The 19,714-nt window shown below is 40.4% G+C and overlaps 1 protein-coding gene across 5 annotated transcripts in view; it reads left to right on the top strand.

Moving 5' to 3' along the window:
* Window positions 1-19,714, top strand: part of LOC126484333 (alpha-N-acetylglucosaminidase) — a 372,796-nt gene that overhangs the window by 53,467 nt on the left and 299,615 nt on the right. For all 5 annotated transcript variants that reach the window (XM_050107785.1, XM_050107782.1, XM_050107780.1 and 2 more), the window contains exons 6-8: window positions 7,858-7,923; window positions 12,913-12,976; window positions 13,064-13,209. In XM_050107785.1, the coding sequence (XP_049963742.1) occupies window positions 7,858-7,923; window positions 12,913-12,976; window positions 13,064-13,209 (276 nt within the window). The remainder of the gene's footprint in view (window positions 1-7,857; window positions 7,924-12,912; window positions 12,977-13,063; window positions 13,210-19,714) is intronic.

Below are 19,714 nucleotides of genomic sequence, written 5' to 3'. Positions count from 1 at the left end.
CACTGTCCCATGTAAGGAAGTTGATGCGGAAGCAGGTGCACGGCAAAGGGTTGCAACTTTGGCAGGTCACTGTCCCCAGCAGATGGTGGTGGTGGTGGTGGTGGTGGTGGCGGCGGTGGTGGTGGCTTGGTTCCTGATGCTCCGCCCTTGGCTTCAAACACTGCTATAGTTCATTCAGTTACAAAGGTGATGTACTGACAAAATCACCCAAGTTTTATTATTTGAGAAAAGTGCTTAGAAGTCATTTCCAAATTATATATTCCTGGAGCAAACTTGACTGTTATTGCACAAATGAAGTCAGTGCCTAGTTAGACAATGAATTTCAAGTAAATCAGTAAAACATGGGATAAAAATGAACATATTGCTACAGTGATGTTTCATATGTACTGAAAACACAAATTTATGCAAGCAAAGCAACTGGAACATAACCAGAAAAAAAGAGGTATGAGAGTTGTTCTTGATTTCCTCAGCGAAGTAAGAGATCAGAGTGCAGATTGCGACAACTTTTTTATGTCTTACACTTTAGGACAGCAGGTACTAAAAAGGAAAATGAGACTATCAAGAAACACACAGTAAGCTAAACCAGACTTCTGCAGCAAATAACCAACTGTGAAATTTATCGTTTATTTGACTTCACAAGTAACACTGTTGTATTGAGTTACACCCTGAAAAAAAAAAAGGGTCATACTTTTGTGCACAGTGACCAAATCAGCAATAGAGATGACAGTAAGCTAGAAGTGATTTTAGATTACAATAGAACTATAGGAATATTTTGGACATGCTATCAGCTAACAAATATTTATACTTGTGAACAGAAGACAAATCAGCGACTGATGACTATGTTTTGTGGCCTTCAGTAGATCCCAGTTAGAATGCAAAGAAGTTGACAAAAAGGAGACTACTCTTACAAATCACTTACGAAATGATGCATTGCATCAAGGATTCATTTTCCGTGATCAAACATATCACTGAGGTTGTCAAGAATATCTAAAATACGAGAAATATGAGTGCACAACAACAGGAAAATCTGTAAAATGTGCAAGCTGTAAATTCTGCCTATTAAACAATGATTAATTTTCCTAATTGGAGCTGATTGTTTTTTTATAAAATTTGTATTACTGAAACTTCGTGGCAGATTAAAACTGTGTGTCGGACCGAGACTCGAACTCGGGACCTTTGCCTCAAGTCTCGGTCGGGCACACAGTTTTAATCTGCCAGGAAGTTTCATATCAGCCCACACTCTGCTGCAGAGTGAAAATCTCATTCTGTATATTACTATTTGTAAACTGCAATGGGTGAAATTACTTGATATTATGTGTGGTTAAGTTTTTGAATATTACTCTTGTAAGTAATGTGGATAGGTGTTTCTACCTTTTAAAGAAAATTTTAATATCAGTTCACTGTTTTGAAACACTATACATAGTGATCAAACATCATCTCTGCATTCAGAAGAGATACTGAAATATGAATGATAGTTGATTGAAAAATCAGAAACTTTTATTAAATGATTTTTTGTACAAAAACAGAATTTATTTGTTGAATGTCTCATCTAGTTCAGTACACCCAGTGAACATTGTTTTTCTGACTTAAACCTTTGCCATAATTTTTAATTATATGTGGATTTCCTACCATAAATCAATTTCTTCAAGCTTGCATAGGACATGGGCTTAATGTGTAAAGTAATGAAGTTGACTCAGGGTTGACAGGTCACTTCTGCGCAGGATGGTTGGCAGTAGGTGGTTGAGGTGAGGACACAGGCCTGCGGCAGCTAGTTAAAACACATCGGGTCAATTACTTCATTGCAACTCGTGCAACTACACTCATATGCCATGGTATGGTGGCCATGTCCCTCGTGGCATGTGACAAAGTAGACATCTGTGACGCTGTTTTGACTCTCAACCAGTCAGCAGGTCCTGACAAGTGCACCTTGGAATGCTGAAGTATGCAGCCTGGTAGCAACATGCATCCCAATTAGGCATGCCGAAGCCTGCACAAGTGTTGTCAGCAGTGCAGGTGATGACTGGAACACTTGCAGTTCCTTTCTGATAGGAAGTCCTGCCTCTACAAACGGTGACACAAGATTGCCACACCAGTGTAGAAGGGTGAGCAGGAGTTTAACTGCTGCTGGGTTGAACCTGAAGTGGCCCACTAGTGGAGCAACATCAAGTAGTGGGAGGGCTCTATGCCAGTAGATGTGCCATGGTAGCAGCTGGTCAGGCTCATGGTGTTGCTTGTTGACCCCTGGCACAGCCATGCTGGGCATGTCCCGCTTGTGGCAGTCAGTCTGCCAGGCTATCAGTATCTGTGCTAGAATGTCACAGCTATTTATATGAGATAGTGGCTCATTTGTTGTGCCTAAGTGCCACTTTTTGTTGTATTCCTGACAACATTTCCATGGCCTGCTCTGGTGAAACTGCTTGGTCCTTTCTGTAAGATCCTTGCTTTCTGTTATGCTGACAACTTCATGGTGCAATGCGTAAACAGCTCTGTTGCAGTAAGCAATATGCTGCCATCCTCTGCTCATCAGTTGCCTATGGCTTCTGCAATGTTGCACTGCTGTGTTTCCATAGAATATTCAAAAAATTGTGGCAGCACTACAGTAGAGTTGGTTAGGTAGTAGTTTGTAGTGCAGTTTAACTATTGTTGTGGTGCCAGTTGCATGTGTGCTAGCAGCTGCAATGTCTTGGTTTTTTTGTAATAAAAGAAAAAAAATAGTCCTATTTTTGTCAGCAGTGGGTTGTTTACCTGGGTGTGTCTCACATATGTGTATAGAATGTAATAGAATAAAATATTTATTCACCTTAAAACATATGTACATGGGATGTGTGTTGTCATGTAATTTTTGTGTATGTGTACAGTTACTACATTACGGTATACTTGATCCTTGCCAGATGTTAGAAGAAGGCTATAATGTAAGTTACAACTTAAGGAAAGCACATTGTTTTGGAGACTGACCATTGTTTGCAAATCTAATACATTGTGCCACAATGAATCAACATATCACACTGGTAACTTCATAAAGTATTACAGTTTGTTATTTTGTATACACCCACATCAAAACTCCAAGTCATCTATTAAAAATCAAACAATGGAAACTCCAAGCTGGAAAATCAACAATATAAGGGAAAGATAAATTGCTGTTTTCCATAAAGGTGATGCGTTAAATTGGAGTGAGACACAATGAAAAGACATTACACATAAGTATCTGAATATGGCCTTGTAAGCTGAAAATCTGTTAACACGAAAAAGTAAAATTGTAGAACAAAAGCAGATTAGTGCCTTTCATTTCTGACTTACTCATAAGCTTTCAGCAAAAGCCTTCATTAGAAAAGTAAACACGCACACATTCAGTAGTACAAGAAGGCCCTCAGGGACACATAACCGTGATCTCCGGCAACTCGGACCGGAATGTAGCTGTCATGTAGAATGAAAGCAGCTGTCTGGAGGGAGTGGGGAAGGGGAAGGGATAGCAGGGTATTGGTGAGGGGAGAGATGAGCATGTGTGGCAGACTGTGGAGGGACTAGACTGCCAACAGGTGCAGCGTTGGGATGCTGTGAGGCAGGGAGGGGGGAAAACGGGGCGTGAAAAAGGAGTGGAGTTGGGAAGGGGAAAGACAGGTGGGTATGTTGGCAGAGGGTGGCACAGAAAGAGTGTGCCTTTCATTTCTGACTTACTCATAAGCTTTCAGCAAAAGCCTTCATTAGAAAAGTAAACACGCACACATTCAGCAGTACAAGAAGGCCTCAGGGACACATAACCGTGATCTCCGGCAACTCGTACCAGAATGTAGCTGTCATGTAGAATGAAAGCAGCTGTCTGGAGGGAGTGGGGAAGGGGAAGGGATAGCAAGGTATTGGTGAGGGGAGAGATGAGCATGTATGGCAGACTGTGGAGGGACTAGACTGCCAACAGGTGCAGCGTTGGGATTCTGTGAGGCAGGGAGGGGGGGAAACGGGGCGTGAAAAAGAAGTGGAGTTGGGAAGGGGAAAGACAGGTGGGTATGTTGGCAGAGGGTGGCACAGAAAGAGTGTGAAGGAACTAGAATAGGAAGGAGGTGATTGGGCGGAGGGGGTGAGAACTGTTGGGTGAAGGGCGTGCAGGCATTAGTTTACTGTAGTTTGAGGCTGGGATAATTTCAGGAGCGGAGAATGTGTTATAAAGATAACTTCCATCCTCGCAGTTCAGAAAAGCGGCTGATAGAGGGAGGATCCAGGTGGTTTGGGTAGTGAAACAGCCATTGAAATAAAGCATGTTATGTTCAGCTGCATGTTTTGCCTCAGGGTAGTCTATTTTGCCATTGGCCACAGTTTGGCAGTGGCCGTTTGTCCTGGTGGGCAGCTTGTTGGTAGTCATACCAATATAAAAAACTGAAATGATTGCAACAGAGCTCGTAAATGACATGGTGCTTTTACAGATGGCCCAGCCTGTGTTGAGTAGGAATGAGCCTGTGACAGAACTGGAATAGGAAGTTCTGTGTGGCTGGATTGTGCAGGTTGTGCACCTAGGTTGAGATTGCTGGGAGAATTATGGATGTGAGGGGAAATGGCATGGGAGAGGTGTTAGTGGGCTAGGTCTGTAGGATAGTGCTTGGTGAGATCCTTAGCATATTGGGCAAGTTCTTGTTGCTGCAAATACACTGTCCTCCATTCTGCAAAACACCTGTATGGGAGGGATGACAGCTGTCGAAATACAGGTAATGTTGGGGGGCTTAATGTGGACAGAGGTGTGGATAGAGACATCGGAGAGGAGGAGGCCAACGTCCAGGAAGATGGCATGCTGGGTTACGGAGGACCAGGTGAAGCAGATTGGAGAGAAAGTGTTGAAGTTGTGAAGGGTGTCTTGGCCCTGAGTCCAGATCATGAAGATATCATCATTGAACCTGAACCAGACTAGAGGTTTGGTGTTTTGAGAGGCTAGGAAGGTTTCCTGTAGATAGCCCATAAACAGGTCGGCATAGGAGGGTGCCATGCAGGTGCCCACAGTTGTGTCGCAAATGTGTTTGTATACTTTCCATTCAAAGAAGTAGTAGTTATGGGGGGTTAGGATAAAATTAGTAAGGTGGTATGGGTCCAGCCACACTTCTGTACGCATTAAATCCAGCAACCGCCAACAGTACCTGCATTTCGACAGCTGTCATCTCTCCCACACCAAAAAATCCCTCCCATAGAACCTGGCCACTCAGTGGTGGCGTGTCTGAAGTGACAAGAACTCCTTTGTCCAGTGTGCTGAGGATCTTCATCAAGGTCTTCACAGGAAGGCACTATCCCCCAGACCTGCAGCTGGAGTCACAAACGATGGTGGTTGACTTTAGGATTGTTCTGTGTAACTATGTCATGCATTTTTACGGCACCCCATGTATGTTCAGTAGTGTTTTGAGCGCTCTGCTGTAAATGTAGTACCCAATGTGAGCATTAAATGTTATTGTTGTGGGTTACTTCATGAATTTTAATTCCATTTCTTTTGAGTTGTTGTGGATGATGGTGGTAGCAAACAACAAATTTTACACAAGTAAACAAGAGACATAATATGCAGGATACATGCTTTCATCAAGCGCAAAACACATGTTTACACATATTGCAACTGTCACTTAGAACTTGCAGTTTCGATGTGTTTTTCAGCCTGTGCTAACAGCCGTCATTCGTGGATTGGGCTTTAGTTGCAAACAGATCTCCCATTCCATTTCCCCTCACACCCTCTGTCCCATTATATCCTCCCTATTCTCATTTCCTCACCCTCTTTCTGTTTCGCTCTCTGTTATCACACTCGCCCGTCTTTCCCCTTCCCCACCCCTCCTCTTTTTTTGCGCACCCCATCTCCCCCCCCCCCCCCCCCCCCCCGCTCTCTGTTATCACACTCGCCCGTCTTTCCCCTTCCCCACCCCTCCTCTTTTTTTGCGCACCCCATCTCCCCCCCCTCCCTCCCCCCTACGCATCTCCCTGCCTCACAGCCTCCTGGTGTTACGCCTGTTGACAGTTTAGTCCCTGCATGCCCTGCTAGACAGCGCTCTTTTCTCCCCCCTGTTCTACGCTGCTATACCTGCCCCTTTCCTGTCCCCTCCAGTTTGCTGTTTCCATTCTATGTGACAGCTGCGTTCCAGTCCGAGCTGCTGGAGATGGCAGTCATGTGTCTGAGGTTTACACGTTTATGTGAATTAATGTGTATTTCATTTTCTGGTGTAGGCTGTGGCTGAAAACTAAAGTGTGTCTTTTCATTGTGCCTTAACGAGTCATCTGTTATACATTCTCCAGATTTCTTCATTGTATAAAAATGTTTACTTTTTACCCATTTTGTTATAGCACTTTTAAATTTATTCTGGAGCACTAACTGATCATTTTAGATAGTTTTTTAAAATATGTGAGACCAAGATATATGTAGCTGTTGTGGACCTTTGCTGGTGTGACATATGGCTTGTTAGTTGCATTTCTGTTTCTCGTGTCATACTAGTGTATTGACATTATAAGGTCAAATTTATTCAGGTTTTCTTTTGTGTGTACTAGCAAATATAAACTAGGGACTGTCTTAATGTTAAAAGTTTTTGATGTAATGTCTGCATGATTCGATTGGTGTGCATTCTGCAGTGCATCTTATGGCCTTTTTTTGGCATTTAAATACAGTCTTAAGTCCAGGTGAGTTTCACCCTATCAGAATTCCATATGCCAAATGTGACCCATGTTGTCATGAATTGGAAGTAGAAAGTGGCAAATGGATGGACCAGGATATTGTGAAGGTTGGCCGGGTGGTTGAATGCTGCTGGAAGGATATTGATTGGGATATTCCTCATGTCAAAGCATGATAAGATGGAACATGAAGGGTGATATTGCATAATGATATGGCATTCCTTTGTTGTTAGTCAGTAGATATGGTTGAGGTATTAATCACATGGAGATATAGATTAAAAGTTTACTAAAACATATTTCTGCTGCCCATCCCACTTCCCCCATTGAGCGCACATGTGCATGCACACACACACACACACACACACACACACACACACACACACACACACACACCTCGTGACAATGCAGGCATTGAGATAGAAAGAGAAGACAGCAGTGAAGAAGAGAGAATATAGTAATCAGAGGAAAAGAAAATAGTGGAAGAGGAATGAAAGCAGCTATGAAGTAAGACAGAATTAGTTTTAATAGAGCAATAGGATGAGACATAACAGTGTTTGTAATGCCAGTTCCCACCTCAGAATTTCAGGATGACTGTTATTAGGAGGGTTATTGAAACAGTTTGTTAGGTGTAGTCATTTCCTTAGCTGCTGTATGGATGTTTTTAGGATCTTCTCTCTCTCCCTCTCTCTTTCTTTCTCTTTCTCTTTTTCCATGAGGTCTGAAGAAGCAAACTGATAATGTTTACATAGACTTAAAATAATCACTTGCCACTGAATGGATCAATTCAGCAATATAGATATTTAAACATTTCTTGTAAATATTAATGCACTGAGTGGCATTTATGAGAAATATGCCTGTCCAAGAAAATGTAGAGAAATGTCATGAAGGGTGGGTAAAGATCGTTTGTAGGAAATAGCATTTAGAAAGGGCAGTAGATTAAACTCTTGCTCCGAGCTTGTTCTCCATGTCATTGTTAATGGAATATGAAAGTATGTTTCTCCTGTCGAGGTGTTGACAAGCCTTGTATTCTAGTAGCAAATAACTATTGTATATGGAGTTGACATTTGGTTTACTGACAATCGTTCTTCTCACGCTTCATTCCCAAGAAACAGGTGGGGGATGGGGGGAAGATATCGGTATCAGAATTGCCCTCCGCCACACTGTCAGGTCGCTTACAGAGTGTAAATGTAGATGTAGTGATGACTCATTCTTATTACTGCTATTTTATTTTCATTTCAGATTATTTCCAGATGTGAATATGACTATGATGAAGAAATGGAACAACTTCCCTGAAGAATATTGCTGGTAAAGTATCTGCATATTACATTCTTAATGAATGTATGCAGTAGAGCTGTTCGATTTGCTGAACTGTGTATACAAGTGTTTACATTTACACATTGCAGTGCTATCAGGAGTGTTTTTCATTCCTCTCCCATATTAGGTTTTCTCACATATTTGGGGAAATTACATATGACATGAAAATAAGCTAGCTAAATTGAGTTAAAATGTCCATTTCACTTGGTAACATTCACATATGAATGCATATGGTTAGGAATTTCAGTTCTGAACTAAAAAATGAAAAATGTACCTGGAACCTTGTATACCTGTTGGACACAATCTGTTATATGAAGTAAACATGGGTGGTAGCATTATTAATTATGCAGTATGTGTGTGATGTGTGTGAGCATCAATTCAAATGCAAGACTGTGGCATGTTACATTATAAATATTGCTCGGGATTGAGAAATTGGCAAACCAGGTACCATGTGAGTTCAGATAACTCCCTCCCCCCTCCCTCCCCCTCCCTCTCCCCCTCCTCCCCCTCTCCCCTCCCCTCCCCTCCACCCTGCCCCCTCCCCCCCCTCTCCCCTCGCCCTTCTTTTCCACAAGTCCTGAAGAAGCAAACTAATAATGTTTACTTAGACCTTAGATAATCACTTGCTATTCAGTAGATCAATTCAACAGCATAGATATTCAAACATTTGAGTCACTTTAGTTCAATATTTGCCCAATTTTATACTCGGTTTGATTCTGAGTGCAAATGGTTTCACGCAAACTGCAGTTTAAACACGATAGATGCTCATAAAAAGCCAAAGTACATAGTATAGATTCCTATGGGTGGCAGCATGATGGAATTTGCTGCCCCCTTATCACTCCCCTCTGCGCACTCATTATAGTTCTCAGCCAAGCTAGTGTCACTGTTCACCCTCCATTCCGTTTGTGTAGTGCTGTGCTTGAGCAACAGTGAAACACAGATGCCAATATCTTCTAGGATGCAGGTCACATGTAACAGTAACTAATACATAAATAAAAGATTGCAATCATGACTCAGTCCAATTCCCAAGCTTTTACTCGTCCCACTATCGAGTGACTTCTGTTGGTACTGTCTCCACAACAGTTCTTTTTGCTGTAATTTATTCCTGTGATAACAGTTGCTGTCAGTTTAATGGGATTTGTTTCGTTTGTTAGACATTTAATTCTGGATTAATTTTCTTTCTTGTTTCATCTGCATGTCACTATCGTGTTCTAAAGCTGGTAATGTTTTCCCTTGGTATTCTAATACGGGAATAGCGACTGAATGTATCATTTTACTGCATAGGTCATTCGTTTTTCATAACCAAATTTTAACTCGAGAATTGGGTTCAGAATCAGATAATGGTTTCTGGAGGACAACATTTCCATCTTTGACTGTTACCTTTACTTCAAAAGCAGCATAGATGTATAAGTGTACAATATCCATACATGAATGAGAACTTTTATTGGAGACCCATTCAGATGCAACAGAAGTTTGTAAGTTGATAGAATTTAATGCTATTTCATCCTGTGTTTGACAAAATTTTCAGTTTTTTAGCAGGACAGTAGACTGGTGTAGTGGCCAGTTTATAGTTTACTGCATATCCGTTGCCCTAGTGTTGTGTGTCAAGTCAAGTGAATCTTCAAGTAAGGTTGATACCTTATCGAGCACTTCAGCACATCAGAAAATCTTGAGCCTATTCAAACAAAAGTACTGTTTGCTGAGCCCTACCCTTTGGAATTCTTAAAAATAAATTTGTACAAACACTCACCAGCCAAAGCTTCATCTGTAATATTAATCTATTAAACAAGTAAAAAGGTTGACCTCAGCATCAATAGTTTAATCTGCAAATATAAGATGACTGTATTTTTCGAATAACGAATTGGGGGGAAAAACTTGTCTTATCCAGTAAACACGGTATAACAATAAGGCATGAATATTGGCAGTAGTTCCAGTTACAGTAGGTTACATTAGAGGTTTACGGTCTTCGTAACTAACTGAAATAAGGTCAGGTATGTATGTTTGGAACAGCCATAACAGATAGTCCAAATGGCAATGCAGGTAGTATAACATACAGCTGGCAAGTTTGCAGTGAACGGCACCAAATGAACTGATGCTGGAAGACACCAGCTCTTACCAGGTGATAGTGTCAGAGGCCACTGGTAGCATTGTGGGCATAGGAGGAAATATTTATTGTCTAATCCAAAAGTTATGATACTGTAATGTTAACATTATGAGTTAGACAATGACAAAATAAAATAAACTTTAACCACCGATTAGCTGTGATTGACCCAAAATCCATTAAACTAATAATGAAATGTGTGAAATATAATGCCATGCCTGGTAGTGTCAGTTGTCTTCATGCTGTTCACTGTAAACTTGCCTATTGCATGTTAAACTATCTGCATTCCCAGCTGGATTGTACTTATGAATAAGGTATGTAACCTTTCATGTAAACTATTAAAACTGGAACTACCACCAGTATTCATGTTTCATCGGTATAGTTATTATAATGTCTGCTGTAACTTAGTTTTTATAGGGTGGTTTGAGAATAGACACAATGACCAAAACTAGTCATCACCTAATTAATTAAGTATACTTCTTAATGCAATGTATGATGGAATTCCAACCATTTCTTTCAATAAAGAAAAAAATTGTGATCCTGTTTCACCTTAGGCATGCTGAAGGTCCATGAAAATCTGTTTTGTTGGGCTGTTTTGTTTGTAAGTCATGGTTTATGTCATTGTGGTATAAGGAGAATGGAATGGAATCCCATTTCCTAGTGTGTTCTGGAAGGTTTTAATTGTGTTCTTCACAACATTAAATAAATGAGTGTTACCACAATATACAGGGTGTTACAAAAAGGTATGGCCAAACTTTCAGGAAACATTCCTCACACACAAAGAAAGAAAATATGTTATGTGGACATGTGTCTGGAAACGCTTACTTTCCATGTTAGAGCTCATTTTTTTTACTTCTCTTCAAATCACATTAATCATGGAATGGAAACACACAGCAACAGAACGTACCAGCGTGACTTCAAACACTTTGTTATAGGAAATGTTCAAAATGTCCTCTGTTAGCGAGGATACATGCATCCACCGTCTGTCGCATGGAATCCTTGATGCGCTGATGCAGCCCTGGAGGATGGCGTATTGTATCACAGCCGTCCACAATACGAGCACGAAGAGTCTCTACATTTGGTACTGGGGTTGCATAGACAAGAGTTTTCAAATGCCCCCATAAATGAAAGTCAAGAGGGTTGAGGACAGGTGAGCGTAGAGGCCATGGAATTGGTCCGCCTCTACCAATCCATTGGTCACCGAATCTGTTGTTGAGAAGCGTACGAACACTTCGACTGAAATGTGCAGGAGCTCCATCGTGCATGAACCACATGTTGTGTCATACTTGTAAAGGCACACGTTCTAGCAGCACAGGTAGAGTATCCCGTATGAAATTATGATAACGTGCTCCATTGAGCGTAGGTGGAAGAACATGGGGCCCAATCAAGACATCACCAACAATGCCTGCCCAAATGTTCACAGAAAATCTGTGTTGATGATGCGATTGCACAATTGCGTGCAGATTCTCGTCAGCCCACACATGTTGATTGTGAAAATTTACAATTTAATCACGTTGGAATGAAGCCTCATCCGTAAAGAGAACATTTGCACTGAAATGAGGATTTACACATTGTTGGATGAACCATTCGCAGAAGTGTACCCGTGGAGGCCAATCTGCTGCTGATAGTGCCTGCACACGCTGTACATGGTACGGAAACAACTAGTTCTCCCGTAGCACTCTCCATACAGTGTCGTGGTCAATGTTACCTTGTACAGCAGCAACTTCTCTGATGCTGACATTAGGGTTATCGTCAACTGCACGAAGACTTGCCTCGTCCATTGCAGGTGTCCTCGTCGTTCTAGGTCTTCCCCAGTCGGGAGTCATAGGCTGGAATGTTACGTGCTCCTTAAGACGCCGATCAATTGCTTCGAACGTCTTCCTGTCGGGACACCTTCGTTCTGGAAATCTGTCTCGATACAAAAGTACCGCGCCACGGCTATTGCCCCGTGCTAATCCATATTTCAAATGGGCATCTGCCAACTCCGCATTTGTAAACACTGCACTGACTGCAAAATCACGTTCATGATGAACAATAAACATGTTGATGCTACGTACTGATGTGCTTGATGCTAGTACTGTAGAGCAATGAGTCGCATGTCAACACAAGCACTGAAGTCAACACTACCTGCACTGGCACTGGCCAACTGGCATGAATTGAGGAAGTACAGTACATACTGACGAAACTAAAATGACCTCTAACATGGAAATTAAGTGTTTCCAGACACATGTCCACATAACATCTTTTCTTTATTTGTGTGTGAGGAATGTTTCCTGGAAGTTTGGCCGTACCTTTTTGTAACACCCTGTATAAGAAGTGAGACTGCTTACAGTACAAAAACAGTTTACCGGTACTAGATTTGTGTTTCATGCTCCATTAGTAAGTGTTGTACATGTGGTCTGACACAAATTAAATGAGACTAGTGCTTCATATTTGTGTACCTACCGTACATGTTCAGCTGGTGGCCATCAGCTTCAAAATTGGGGACCAGTTGAGCCCACACATTCATTCATTTCTTCCTTGGCACAAAACATTTCTGCATACTGTTTACTGTGAGGCTGCACAGCAAAGATTGGCATTACAGTGGAATGCAAGAACAACATGTATTTAATAAACTAATTGTTAATTTCCTCAGATTTGATCAGTTTTGATTAAATGTAATGTATTGTGATAGACTGGCTTTTGATTGTCATTATCTTGCAGTTTATATTAAATACAGTGATTTGTATGTAGTGCTAGAATTGAACACCAAACTGAAGCAAATGTAGAGCAGCTGTGGTAAAATGTATATCCTTTATTTGTTGTTCTTAGTTCCGGTAAACAACTGTACATCATGATGTACATTTACTAAATTCATATTTGTTTCTCTTGCTTTGTAGTCCATACCTGTTGGACCCTACTGACACTTTATACCAAACAGTTGGAAGAATGTTTATCTCAGAGGTGAGTTTTAGAAATATTAAAATTAATCAATTTTCCTGTGTTTGTCTAATGTAATAAAGCCAGTGTACTGTTTTGTAAAATTTTCAGCTAATTGCCCAGTATGGAACTGATCACATTTACAATTGTGATACTTTCAATGAGATGGAGCCTAATTCCGGAGACTTGGACTATCTTTCTGCTGTCAGTGCTGCTACTTTTGAAGCACTAACCTCTGTTGATCCAAAAGCTGTCTGGTAAGAACACTGCAACACAAAAACTAGCACACACAACTCAGACTTGTATATTGTTATTTGTCCAATTGATAAAATGGAACACTCATGTTTGTCTTCCCTTCGTACTTTGGCTCCACTGTGTTATAGAATTGATTACCACAAAAGGTAATGAACAGTTCTCTTTCTTATGGAAGTTAAATTACTGAACAATTAATTGTATTATTAGAATGTCACACTCCATTCAACTCAATAGAAAATTTGACCATTCAGCTATTTGTTGGTCTCTTAGTGTTCAGTCAATTCTGAGAATTGATTATTACATTTGACATAGAAAACCAATGAATTATAAAATCCAGGATAGTATACCTCCTTCATCAGCAGGGGGATAAAGGTGAAGAATAATAGCTCATTCCATAAAGTATGAGCTTTATCTCCTGGTAGAGATGTGAGTAATGGCCTATTGCTGGTCCTTCATTGGACCAATTTAAGTGTGTAATGCATTTTTTATACATGGTGAACAACTGTACATCACCCACCATAATTGGTACGCCCTGCAGCAGCAGTGTATTTGAAAGTAATGTGTACTGAACAAGTGCATTGATAACATAGTGATGCCTCAGAGATTAGTGTACCTGTAAAACCCATTGTATCAAACTGTTATTGAAAATTAAAATGGGAGTAAAGCAGAAATGTTGTAAATTTCAAGACAAGTCTCAACAGTGTGATGGTGCCCATGCCTACTAGTTCTCTGTTGTTGTTTTGTTGTGTATGAAACATGAAGCTTTCAGGTATAACTTGTTGTTCTATGCATTCTGGTTTCTCTGGCGTTTCTCACAAACTGTGGATGAGCAGGTGGAGATAATCAACATAACCAATATTTTCAAGACAGAATCATTGGCTAATGAAAATATTTTTGTTATAAAATGTAATTATCATCAGAAACAATGTAGGTAATAGTAAAGACTCTTCTCACTCCTGGTTTTTCACTGATGATTCTTGATTGCAAAGCCATTTATGCTACTTGATATGTGCACTGTCATAGACATTTTTAGCCCATATAATAGTCTTGTTTGGGACCTTGAAAGTCTTAATAGTCTTTGATACACAGCTTCATTTGTTTCTTTGCAAATTGAAGTGTGTCACGCACAGTAATGCAAATTAAACAGCTTCTGGTAGCTCCAGTCCTCCACCAGATCTAGTGATGTCACATGGTGTGAAGGGCAGGCTCTACGTTTGAAATTGCTAATCCCACCTCCCTTTAAACATCAAGCATCTGTTTTTGTTTTATTTGGTGTCCAGCTCCGTGTCATCATGTCCTGCTAAGTGTATACCTTGGATTTCATAAAAAAATTCAGTTCACTCTAATTATGGGTACCTCTCTTATAATTGAATATAAGTATGATGATGGATAGGGCAGTAGCCTTCTAGATAACGTTCAACCCAGTTCAAATTTCCCGGCTGCCTTTTGTTTTATCTAGAGCATGTGTTCAGGACAGCTCTCAATTATGTAACTTATTTGTCTTAATGTAAATGCTGCTACATTCACAGTGGACACCACACACATCAGCCACTCGAAAACTTACAGTCTCTCTAGTGAAGTGTAATAAATCCCGGATCTTGGAGACATCCTGTGACACTGGTCTTGATATGCAACACATACCCCACTTTTCTGGCTGTCATTCCCACATTACATCTACGTTCTGCTTACTTAGCATATGCACAGAAGACATCTTGCTGTCCCTCTCTATAATGGCAGTAAATATAGCAGTGGGGTGAATACTATTCATTTGATCCACAAACTGCTCCAGTACTGTTTCACTGTGAAACCGTATCAAGAATGTATGACTAATGTATCATTGGAACTTTAGTAGATGAAGTGGAGGGGGGGGGGGGGGCGGCACTTGAAAGCATGTTCTTCAGAAAGCCTCACGAAGAACTTTGCAAAATCCTGTGACAATGGGGTTTCCATTGCTTTGCATCTGTCATTTTATAATACTCATTGTGATGTTCATGCTATTCAGACACTTACATTTACATCCAGGACCATAGTGATTCTAGGGAACTGACATTCATTACTGCCAAATCTTTGTATTTGCTTGTCAGAAACATTGTGTATAGTATTCTGAATATTGGATGCTGTCAGAAAAATGGAAACCACCATTTTATCTTGGGCATTTATTTGCTTTGTTGTTTTTTACCAACCTGTACTCCGCATTGTTTAAGTATTTCAGAGCAAAACAGTCTTTGTTACGAAATACATTTGAACTGGTTGTTGTACCACCCTGCCACAATGGAATGGTATAATTTTTACATGGTTTAAGTAATAATTTTGTGCACAGTAAGTGTGATTAAGGGGTATGTTTCCATCTTTTTCTTTCAAATATGTATAGTAGGTCTGTTTCATATCTCCCTGTAGCATCATAGTCAATTGCTAATTGTTATTAGTTTTTGCGTAGAGTAAGATCTAAGTAGCCATTGTTTGGTGATTATGGATAGAATTAATTGCTTAATAAATAATAGTAAATGTTCTCTATGAATTAGTCAATCTTTTGTGATGCTAAAGTTGGGATCCTGACTGTGAATTTAGTAACTATTTTAGTTACTGGTGTTTTGACCCTTTTTATATGAAAATTGTGTTCGTGTAAATGATTTAGGAGTAAATAAGACCACTCACTGAATAACAGGAGTGTTGACACACACACACACACACACACACACACACACACACAGAAGACAGCACAGGAACTTAAATTGGGTAGACATCTCATTTCATCAGCTAATGTGATAGTTGCCACAATGCCTAACAATGGAGAGAAAATTGTACCTGCATTCAAAGAGTACTTTTAATGTTGTTTAGCAAAAGAAATATGTAAGTAAGAGATGTAGTTAATAATGAAAATACTGACATAACATGCCTTTCATGGGCAATGCTTATTGTGACTGAGTGTTCCAGACACAACTCACAGCCCAACAGGCATAGCCCACCTAAGAGGCTCTGAGGTGTAGTCACCCCAAAAGATGCATTTCTCAATAATCCATTACTCTTTTGTCAGAAAGCATTTACGAAATACTTTGTACAGGGATTTAGGTATTAGTGAATTCTTATACCAGAGTCTACAGTTGTTTAATTCTAAAATTGAGGTGAACAGTAGTTGTGACTTTCCACAATGAGTGACATATGTAATATTTTCAGGTTCTGGAACCTACATACACATCAGTATTTCCTTAAAAATTATGCTGTTAATAAGTCAACAAAACCAATGAAACTTACGTTTTCAGTTGTTTGTGGTGATCATAAATTACACCCCCATTCTCTGATCCCCATATGAATTTAACACTCTGATGCTTACAACAAAGGTAAATTAACTGAGTGGAAGAGCCTTATCTGTTGTATCCCCATCTCTGTACCTTTCTATTATGCTTTGATACATTGTTAATTGATGTTTGATACGTTGATAGTGTTTAAGAAACTCTTTTGTTTCTGGCAGTGTGAATTCTATCCCCTGTAGTAAATACATTCCAAGTTTGTAAATGACTTGGTACAGTGCACAAGAATGCGATATATAAGTGTCACAGTTTCAAGAATGGTTGAATGAAATAAAGGCACAAAATGTTTCTTAATTTCAGTCGCCAACACAGCGTCCTGGAAAACTGGAAACATGATGAATTTTTGCAACTTGCGTAAAAATGCTGGGAGAGGCATGACATCTGATTTGCTTTTGGGCAGAGGCATTTGCTTGCCTTCTACTTGACTTTATGCAGTGCCACACTCACTCAGCAACCTCAGTTCGGTGCCTTGCAACTGCCCACTGCTGCTGTTTTGGCATCCCCTACCCTGTCCCCTTACTCAGTCCAATGCAACGACTGGCCTGGCCATGGCCAGCTGAGCCAAGCTCTGCTGAGCTGAGCTGTACGGAGGTTTTTTGTCGATACAGAAATGGCTTGCATGCCTGTTGCTTCAGCCTGGCTTTGTTTCCGTGCTTTGTTGTTGTACTGTGATTTTGTGCGTTTGTGACATAATTTGAGCAGTGGGGAGCTCTGAAGAGTGTTTGGTGTGGTTTACATTTACACCGAAGAGCCAAAGAAACTTGTATACCTGCCTAATATCGACTAGGGCTCTGTGAGCTTGCAGAAGTGCCACAAGAGGATGTGGTATGGACTCGACTAATGTCTGAAGTAGTGCTGGAGGGAACTGACACCATGAATCCAGCAGGGCTGCCCATAAGTCCATAAGAGTGCAAGGGGGTGGAGATCTCTTCTGGACAGCATGTTGCAAAGTATCCCAGATTTGCTCAATAATGTTCACGTCTGGAAAGCTTGGTGGCCAGCGGAAATGTTTCAATTCAGAAGAGTGTTCCTGGAGCCACTCTGTAGCAATTCTGGACACGTGGGGTGTCGCATAATCCGGCAGGAATTTCCCAAGTCTGTCAGAATGCACAATGGACGTGAGTGGATGCAAGTGATCAGACTGGATGCTTATGTACGTGTCACCTGTCAGTCCTATCTAGACGTATCAGAAGTCCCATATCACTCCAACTGCACATGTCCCACATCATTACATAGCCTCCACGAGCATGAACAATACCATGCTGACATGCAGGGTCCACGGATTCATGATTCTCTACACCTGTACACGCCCATCCACTCGATACAATGTGAAACGAGACTCGTTTGACCAGACAACTTGTTTCCAGCTATCAACAGTCCAATGACAGTGTTGACGGGCCCAGGTGATGTGTAAAGCTTTGTGTCATGCAGTAATTAAGGATACATGAGTGGGCCTTTGGCACCAAAAGCCCATATCGATGATGTTTCATTGAATGATTCGCATGCTGACACTTGTTGATGGCCCAGTATTGAAATATGCTGCAATTTGTTGGAGGGTTTCACTTCCATCACATTGAACGATTCTCTTCAGTTGTCAAACAATGGAAAATCAAGGATGTAATATAATAATATTATGAAAAGGAAAGTTGCTACTCATCATATAGAGGAGATGCTGAGTCGCAGATAGGCACAACAAAAAGACTGTCACAAATCGTATCATGACAAATACAGGGATTAGCGATCACAAGGCAGTTGCTGCTAGGCTGAATACCGTAACACTCACAACCAGATGCAAATTACATCTATTTGAAAAAAAGCTGATAAAAATCTCGTAAGACCTTTTTACGAGACAGTCTCCATTCCTTCTAATCTGATCATGTAAGCGTAGAAAAGATGTGGAATGACTTCAAAGAGATAATATCGACAGCAATTGAGAGATATATACCACATAAATTAATAAGTGGTGGTACTGATCCCCCATGGTAAACAAAACGTGTCAGATCGCTGTTGCAGAAGCAATGAAAAAAAAAAAAAAAAGCACGCCGAATTTAAAAGAATGCAAAATCCCCAACACTGGCAAAGTTTTGCAGAAGTTCGAAATATAACACATACTTCAATGCGAGATGCTTTTAATAATTTCCACATTGAAACTCTGTCTCGGAATCTGGCAGAAAACCCAAAGAGATTCTGATCATATATAAAGCACACCAGTGGCAATACGCGATCAATATCTTCACTGTGTGATAACAATGGTGAAGTCACTGATGACAGTGCCACTAAATCAGAGTTATTAAACACGGTTTTCCGAAACTCCTTCACCAAAGAAGACAAAGTAAATATTCCTAAATTCCAATCAAGAACAACTGCAAAGATGAGAAATGTAGAAGTAGATATTCTTGGTGTAGCAAAGCAGCTTAAATCACTTAATAAACGCAAGGCTTCCGGTCCAGATTGTATACCAGTCAGGTTCCTTTCAGAGTATGCTGATGCAATAGCTCCATATTTAGCAATTATATACAACTGCTCGCTCACAGAAAGTTCCGTACCTAAAGACTGGAAAATTTCTCAGGTCACACCAATACCCTACAAGGAAAATAGGAGTAATCCGCTGAATTACAGGCCCATATCAATAATGTCGTTTTGCAGTAGCGTTTTGGAAAATATACTGTATTCGAACATTATGAAGTACCTCGAAGAAAACGATTTATTGACACGTAGTCAGGACTCAGGAAATATCGTTCTTGCAGAACACAACTAGCTCTTTATACTCTTGAAGAAATTAGTGCTATCGACAGGGGATGTCAAATTGATTCCATATTTTTAGATTTCCAGAAGGCTTTCGACACTGTTCCTCACAAGCGTCTTCTAACCAAACTGTGTGCCTATGGAATATGGCCTCAGTTGTACAACTGTATTTGTGATTTCCTGTCAGAAAGGTCACAATTTGTAGTAATAGGCAGAAAATCATTGAGTAAAACAGAAGTAATATCTGGCGTTCCCCCAAGGAAGTGTTATAGGCCTTCTATTGTTCCTGATATATATTAACAACGTAGGAGACAATCTGAGTAGCCCTCTTAGATTATTTGCAGATGATGTTGTCATTTACCGTCTTGTAAAGTCATCAGATGACCAAAACGAATTGCAAAATGATTTAGATAAGATGTCTGTGTGGTGCGAAAAGTGGCAATTGACCTTGAAT

Source organism: Schistocerca serialis, chromosome 6, assembly GCF_023864345.2.
Source record: "Schistocerca serialis cubense isolate TAMUIC-IGC-003099 chromosome 6, iqSchSeri2.2, whole genome shotgun sequence".
Classification (NCBI taxonomy): Eukaryota; Metazoa; Arthropoda; class Insecta; order Orthoptera; family Acrididae; genus Schistocerca; species Schistocerca serialis.
The sequence above is the reverse complement of the archived record's forward strand: the minus strand, read 5'-3'. Positions and strand labels throughout refer to the sequence as shown.